The sequence below is a fragment of the Orycteropus afer genome, unplaced genomic scaffold (assembly GCF_000298275.1).
Source record: "Orycteropus afer afer isolate SDZICR_OR568_19922 unplaced genomic scaffold, OryAfe1.0 scaffold00028, whole genome shotgun sequence".
NCBI lineage: Eukaryota > Metazoa > Chordata > Mammalia > Tubulidentata > Orycteropodidae > Orycteropus > Orycteropus afer.
The window spans coordinates 4,879,513-4,887,938 of NW_006921615.1; the positions used below are offsets into that span (position 1 = coordinate 4,879,513).

The 8,426-nt window shown below is 41.7% G+C and overlaps 1 protein-coding gene across 1 annotated transcript in view; it reads left to right on the forward strand.

Annotated features, from left to right (window-relative positions):
- The window catches only part of MYOM1 (myomesin 1), a 156,746-nt gene extending 150,883 nt beyond the window's left edge, over positions 1-5,863 (forward strand). Inside the window, exons 36-37 of the mRNA XM_042780221.1 lie at positions 1,473-1,528; positions 5,570-5,863. Of these exons, the coding sequence (XP_042636155.1) occupies positions 1,473-1,528; positions 5,570-5,863 (350 nt within the window). The remainder of the gene's footprint in view (positions 1-1,472; positions 1,529-5,569) is intronic.
- Positions 5,864-8,426: the final 2,563 nt, after the last annotated feature.

The window sequence follows — 8,426 nt, forward strand, 5'->3', positions numbered from 1 at the left end:
GGACCGGCAAAAGTCCACAGCTCAGCCCACCTTTCTCTTCACCTTCTCCGTTTGTTCCTCAGCCACCGTGCACAGTCCGTGCAGTCCCTGGCTAGCAGGGTGATTTTTAGGTTAATTTTTAGGTCCTACCACCACTCAGGAATGTCCAAGCCGTCTGTGCCATCACGGGCGTTCAGGTCCCTGCCAGACCGCAGCTCCGTATGTCTCCTGTTTTGGTATTTTCACGCAAATTCTTCTGCTAGTTGGGGTTAGTCTACTTCTGTATCCTTCCCGTCAAGGCTCAGGGGTCCAAGATTATCTTCTGTGTCTGTGTCAATTGATTTCCCTTGTCTTTGTTGAAAAGGGTCTGTGCAGTCCTTCTGCCTAGTCCGCCATCTTGCCGGAACTCTTTTCAGCACACTTAATTCAAACAAAACTTTATACAAAAATTCAATATACAAAATTGGTAAAAGTAGAGTTAGTTTTAATTGAAGTTGAGATGGGCTTCTAGATTCCTAACGCAATGTCTCCCTTCTCACACCTCCTCTCAGGCTCCTCAGAGATGTCCCATGGACTCTGTAGAGCAGAGTTTGAAAACTTAACATCCACAGACCTAGTGCAACTTCCTTATTTTACAAATAAGGAGACTGACGTCCACACAGTGAACATCACCCAGCAGGTCACGCAGGGAATCAAATATAAGCGAAGCTTAAACATGGTGCAATGGAATCAGCCTCACCCTGCCTGCTGGAGAAAGGCATTATAGGAATGAGGATCACGAGTAGTGAATTCATTGAAGCAGACCTCAAAAGGAGACCATGGCACTGACTTCGGGCCAGAGGATGTGCCTTTGCATGGATTACAAGCATAGGGTTTGGCCAGGGGAGGAAGCCCTGGATGTCAGTGCCCCATCATCTACATTGTCCCCTTGTCTGAGGGCCTCTGTACTGCACAGCCGTAGATGGCAGCCCTGGCCAGCACAATCAAGGGCTGCAAAGGTCAGTCCACTACTGCAGCAGGAGAAGAGAGAGGACAGTTCTCTAGGGAAGGCCTCAAAGAAAACCCACATCTGCCCAGGCCTCCTGATCCTCTTGGCATGCAGCCCTTCCATTATGCTTCCCTTTTTTCAATCATAGGGAAACCCATAAAAGAGGCTTGGAAGCCATCCACTCTGAGCTCTGCCTGCTCAAGCTTAGCTCCACTAGGCTAAAAATAGCCATGAAAATTATACAGCAGTTTGATGCAATAAAGCAAGCTCAAGTTGATATTTTAGGTATACATACAGGCACTTGCATGCATAGCTAAGAGTGTGCAGAAGGATTAAAATCCTAAATCACCGGTTTGTTTTCTTATTTTGCATATGAGATCAGGTATGAAACAACTGTAAGGACAGAGAAAAAAACTTTGAGAAATTAGTTCACTGGGATGGTCTTGTGAGTGTTATCACTGGCCTCCTCATTTCGGAGACTAACCAGAATCACCTGTGCTTACAGATCGTGCCCGTGTGCTGGGCGGCCTCCCAGATGTGGTCACCATTCAGGAGGGTAAAGTAAGTATGGACCCTACAGTCCCCGTTTCTCTCACACAGGGAATGGATTCAGTGTCCTTGACTTTGTTCCATCTTTTACCTTACATTGAACTTCTCACCATCTTCCAGGAGCTCTGGTGGTATAGTGGTTAAGGCATTTGGCTGCTAATCAAAAGGTCATTGGTTCGAGCCACCAGCTGCTCTGTGGAAGAGAGATGAAGCAGTCTGCTTCTGAAAAGATTTACAGCCTTGGCAACCCAATGGCGGTAACTATGAGTCAGAATCGACTTGATGGCAGTGAGTGAGTTATCTTCATCTTATTCACCACTGTTTATAGTTGACTACAGAATAGCCAAATTCAAGGTTAAAAATTCCATTTTCTAGTCATTTTCATGCTTTGTAGTCTAAGCGTCAGGATGGTCCCACTTTCAGCAATTTTGTCCCATGAAGACATTTATAGACCATTAAGTGTCTTTCCAGTGTTACCCTTTAAATTAATGAGAAGCTAAAAATGTCCAATCATAATTATGTGGCAAATATAATTGAAGAAAGACACAACCTCTAACGCATAGTGGACTGTACTATTAACTACTTCAGCCTTGAAGAAAAACCTGAGGCTCAGGGCTATTTCTGCAGGTGCTCTTCTGTTAAAACTGAGTTCTTTCCATTTAGTTTTAAACTGGGATTTCCTGGTTCCATAATAATTCCTCTGAAAAGCAACGAATAGAATTTCTAATCTGGACTCACTTTCTTCATTCCTATGTCTCATTAAAACAAGTTTAATACACAAGTCATTAAAAAAAAAAAACTCACTACCATCGAGTCGATTCTGACTCATAGCGACCCCCAGTGAGTTTCCCAGGCCATAAATCTTTACAAAAGTAGATTACCCTGTCTTCCTTCTGCGGAGTGACTGGTGAGTTTGAATTGCCAACCTTCTGTTTAGCAGTCAAGTGCCTTAGGCACTGCGCCACCAGAGCTCCTTATACCAGTCATACAGGCATGGCTATTTGCTGTGGAACCAACCTTTTCCCAGATCAAAAGGGCAATGAGAAAATATAATGGATGATTAGAATAAGGGTAGTGAAATATGGCACATATAAATGCTTTAGTGTGAGGTAAGTTTCATTCAGCTATAATTTCATCATATGTAGAAAATGTGACCACAGTTGGCTGGACTATTTTTCATTTTTTCTTACCTAATGAGGTTACAAATACGCAACTCACTGGGTCATAGAATGAAAAGAGAGAAGGTATGTGAAAGCACTTTGTAAACTCTTAGGACTCAAACCTAAAGCAGGAATAATAGTTTCCAATGACACTTCAAGTTTTGGGGAGTTTTTTTTTTTTTTTTTTGGTAAACGTTTTAACCCTCAAGTAATCATAATTTTTGAACTCATATACCTGATCTTAGGTAATAAGATTAATGACAATAATAGGGCTCATATTTTTCTTGCTGAAGTTTAGAATAATTTAGTAGGAAATGCCAGTTATTGGTGGAAGGAAAACAGATTTCTTAAGCTACCTAATTTTAAAAGGAACTCACTGCTATAGAGTCAGTTCCCAACTCATAGTGACCCCTCCTTGGGTTTCCCAGGCAGTATCTCTACAGAAGTAGATTGCCCAATCTTCTTTCTGAGGAGTGGCTGGTGGGTTAGCAGTTAAATGCCTCAGGCACTACACCACCAGAACTCCCAATAAGACTTTTCAAAATATTTAGAAGGATAACCTTTCTGTGGGAGGACTAGTTCTTTTCCTTATAATTGCTGGATTTCAGTAAGGAAAAAACGTAAAAATGGAATTTAAATATAAAGCAAATTCAACATTACTAGCTATCACGGAAATGGTAATTAAAACCAGAATGAAATATCACAACACACTTTCAAAGGGCTGAAACACAAAACACTGAAAACAACAAATGCCGGTGAAGATGTGGAGAAATTGAATCACCTGTATATTGCTGATGGGAATGTAAGATGAAATGGTACAGCTGTTCTGGAATAATTTGGCCATGTCTTAAAAAAAAAAAAAAAAAATGTGCAATTACCATATGACTCTAGAGTCATATTCCTGGGCATTTATCCCAGAGAAATGAGAACTTATGTGCACTCAAAAGCCTGCATAAGAATGTTCACAGTAGCTTAATCCATAATAACCCAAAACGGGAAACAGCCCAGATATCACTCAACAGATACATACCATGGGATACTTCTTAACAATAAAATAGAATAAACTCTTGAAACACACAACAACTTGGATGAATCCCCAAGGAATTATGCTGAATAAAAAATGGCAGACTCAAAAGATTACATAATGTATAAGCCATTTGCATAACATTTTAGAAATAGAGAACAGATTAGTGATTGCCAAGGGTTAGGAATAGGGTTAGAGTAGGGGTTGGGGGAGAGAAGTGGGTGTGGTTAAAAAAGGGCAACAGAAAGGATCATTGTGGTCATGGGAATGTTCTATATCTTCATTGTGATGGTGGATCCACAGCCTACACAGATCTTAGATACACACAAACACCCCACACACAAATGAGTGCAAGTAAACTGGGAAAATGAGAACAGGATCAGTGAATCATATCAATATCAATATCCTGGTTATGATATTGTGAAATATTTGATTCACAAAATGTTATCGTTGGGAAAAACTGAGAATTGGGTGCACAGGATATCACAGTATTAGTTCTTAAAACTGCATACCAATCTACATTTGCCTCAATTTCAGTTAAAAAAAAAAAAAAGTAGAGTAAATTAAAACTGTAGGCCTAAATATTGGTCTTTTAGAATGAGAGGGTTTCAGCCCATATGGGAATACTTTGTTTAGGAATACATTTTGGTAGAACACATTTGCAACTACAACAGATTGGGTGGTGTTTGGAGAAGTAAAATGAGGAAGATGGAATTTGAAAATTAGTTACATTATCCGAAGCAGCTGTGAGGTTTCTGTGGCTGGACTCAGTGATACAAATGAGATGCAAAGGAGAGCAGGTGGTGAGTGTGGCAGTGAGATTCTCTACTGAGACGAATCCACATGCCACAGGAGAGCAAAAGGCATGTTGTGTTTATGAAAGAGAAGGTGGAGGTGGAGGTGGAAATAGGTTCCTCAGTATGGTTCGCTTATTTGTTTTTTGTGGTAAAAATATATGTAACAGAACATTTGCCAATTCAACAATTTTTACATGTATGTCAGTGATATTGATCTTGTCCATTATGTTATGCAATCATTACCATTATCCTTTCCCAAATTAGGAGTCTCTGGGTGGTGCAAACAGCTAACACACTTGGCTGTTAACTGAAAGCTTGGTGGTTCAAGTCCACCCTGAGCTGCCTAGGAAGGAAGCCTAGCTATCTACTTCTCAAAACAGCCTGTGGGCCACAATATAAGTAGGATCATACATTACTTGGTTTTTTGTGTTTGATTTACCTCATTCAGCATAATGTTTTCAAGGTTCATCCATGTGGTGGCATGCATCAGGACTTATATCTCTTTAGGCCTGAGTATACCATTGTATGTATACACCACATTTTGTTTCTCCAGTCATCTGTTGATGGACATTTCTGTTGTTTCCAGTTTTTGGCTATTATGTATAGTACTGCAGTGAACATTGGTGTATAGGTTCTTTTGTGTTTTTTATAATCAACACTCCAGAAACTAGAAAGCCTCAGCCCTAAAGATTCTTACTCAGATGATTTAATCATGTCAAGAGAGGTTTTTTTTTTTTTTTTTTTTTGGTGAAAATATATACAGCAAAACCTCTTCGCATTCAAGTGTCTAGACATAATGATGAGTGACATTGGTTCCAATTCTTCACATTGTCTCAATATCCTCATCATTTCTGTTCTAGTTGTTTTACCTCCATTGACTTAAACGCCCTACCTCTCCCAACCTTCTCATTTATGCTTAAAATAGCTATTGTCCATTTGTTCTATATAGATGATTTTCTAAAAGAAAGCCACATTCAAGGGTGACAGTCTTTCTCCACCAGAAACATTCTTGAAGTTGGATCATCATTATACCTGATGTATTTCCTTCCCTCACATAAAATCTATTTTGCAGGCCCTTAATCTCACCTGCACCGTGTGGGGTGATCCTGCTCCAGAGGTCTCCTGGATGAAGAATGAGAAGACTTTGGCCTCAGACGACCACTGCACCCTTAAGTTTGAGGCAGGAAAAACAGCTTACTTCACCATCAAGGGAGTGACCAGCTCTGACTCGGGCAAATATGGCCTGGTGGTGAAGAACAAGTATGGCACGGAGATCAGTGACTTCACCATCAGCGTGTTCATCCCCGAGGAAGAGGTCAGGAACGCAGTCTCAGAGCCGCTGAAAGGAAACAAAAAGTCCAAGTGACTATAGACAGGGGCAGGGAGCAAAGGGGAGCCAAGGACTTGTGCAGCTGTGTGGAGGGTTTGGGTTAAATCTAAGGAGATCTTTGTGCTTTCTGCTCCCTGCTTTTGTGTTGGTGTGGGAGGAAATTACCAAATCTTTTACTCATATATATTAAAAAATGGCACCAACTAACATTTTAATAGTTTTTCTTTATCTACAAAAGCAAGAAAATACCATTGGTAGCAAAAATTTTAGGAAATGGTTTTAGGGGAAAGATTAGAATGAGGTTGGAGGGATGTTGAATGATGGTCAGAGAGCAGGGGAAATGTGTCGTGGAGCTGAGTTTGGATTTGGCTAAGGGTTTATCAGTAAGTTCCCATGGATTGCAACTGTACTTCAGCATCTTACCAAACAGAGAGAAGTGGTTAAGCCAGCCAGTGTTTTCGTGTGTTGTTATAATATTGCTGTGTGTTTCTTTTGTCAGTCTTATCATTGGAAACCTCCTCAGTATTAATAAAGAGTTCACACACCTTTCTTCCTCACCACCAATGTGTTTCTCTCATTTTTACTGCTTCTCTGCTCAATTGGTGATGTCTGCTTATCTTTTTCAAACTTCTTACAGCATATCTTCTGATTAAAATTCCTTTTGGTTAAAGTAGTATATTTATAACATGATCAGAAAAGACACCTGAGGTCAATGCAGTCAGAGATGTGAAACTGTAGTCACTACACATCGGTTATTGTGCCATGCAAGCAAGCCAATCCCATCATTATGATGCCTGAGAAACTGAACATAATGTGTTAATTCAGGGTAACAAGATAATGTGGTGTGTCCAGTGCCAGAATTGGCAGCGAAGACCCACAGCTAAGAATAAAAGACACTAAAGAACCCACATTCCAAGTTCAGAGAACTTTCAGCTATTAGGGTTCCTCTCCCTGCAAGGCTTCTTGAGAGGCAAACTTCCAACAGAAGCTGCTTCAGGAAACTCCATCCCCTTCCTCTTCCTTGTCCTTTACCATAAACACACACACACACACACACACACACACACACCTACACATCACTGGAGATAAACAGCAATTATAGAGAAAATTTCTCCCCCTGCATTTCCTGCCACGTGTCAGGGAAGGGCCTAGAGACTGCATTCTACAGCTGAGGGCACATACACATTCTCCCCTTGACAGATTTAAGGATGGAAATGCCTCCCATCTGACTGTTGCTAATTTGCATGTCCAGCAGAGTGCCCGATGCTGCTGCTGGATGTTGAGTACCGGGCTGTTGTGTAAGGACCACATCCACACTATCAGGCATGGCAAGTAAATGAGGGAAGGTGACTGCAGAAGGTGCTGGCCGTGAGCTGACTGCAGTTCTCCCTCCCTTCAGCAAAGGGACTACCTCTGGACGAGTGACCCAGAAGGAAAGAGCTGCAGTGTGGAAGCCAAAGAGAGGGAAAGAGGTCAAGCTGATCTCCCATGCCAAGGGCCTGTGCAGGGTGAGAGATCCCATACCAGTTATGCTTTGACTAGTTGCCACAGAGTCAATTCTCACCCATGGTGGCCCCATGTGTGTCTACAGGTTTTCAATGAATGATTTTTTGGAAGGACAAGTAGTCCTTGACTTACGGAAGGGTTCCATTCTGATGACTCCATCTTATGTCAGTTCTGACATAAGGTGAATGCTTTTTTTTAATTTTTTTTTAGTTCTCATTATTATTGTCTTTTATTACCAGTATCTTATAAATCCAATCTTTGGGGGTTTGTATGAGAATTACAACATCAGCAAATAACATGCTGCAACGTTGTATGTAGTACATGTAAATGATATGATGTACAAGACAAACGAGGACGGTCACAGTGCGGTTCATCGTAACTTGAATACATCATAAGCTGGGGACTACTTACAGATTGCCAGGCCTTTCTGCTAAGGGACCTTCGGTGAATTCAAACTGCCAACTTTTCAGTTAGCAGCTGAGTGCATTAATCAAACTTACGGATTCTGAGAGGCCCCATAAGACTCTTTAAAGGACCCCCAAAGCCACCTTTCCTAGGAAACAAGAGCGAAGTTCTCAGTGTTGGAAGAAAAGAGGGAGGGAGGTGTACGAGAGCAGAACCTACCACCCATCTGTTCTGGCTACCTAATGCTGCTCTAACAGAGATATACCACAAATGGGATGGCTTTAACAAACAGGAGTTTTAGTCTTACAATTTGGAGGCTTTCAGTCCAAGTTCAAAGTGCTAGGCTCTAGGGGTGGGGTGAAAGCCCCTCAATCTTGGGCTTCAGCTCTGCCTCCTGCTCCCAGATCACTGAAGCTAGAGGCTTTTCTTCACTCAGCCGCTGGCTGCTGAGGCTGACAAACCCCAGGTCAACAAGCAATAAGCACACAGTAGGCCATCAATTCAAGTCCATTGAAAGTCCCAAGATTTGCAGAGTGTGATAGACTGCTGAACAGAGACTCAGCTACATGCAGGGTTCAAGCGTGCGATAAGCTAGAGACCGTTCCCAAAGCTGTTGTTGTTGTTGTTATGTGCCGTCGAGTTGGACCCGACTCATAACAACCCCTCCTTGGGTTTCTGAGGCAGTATC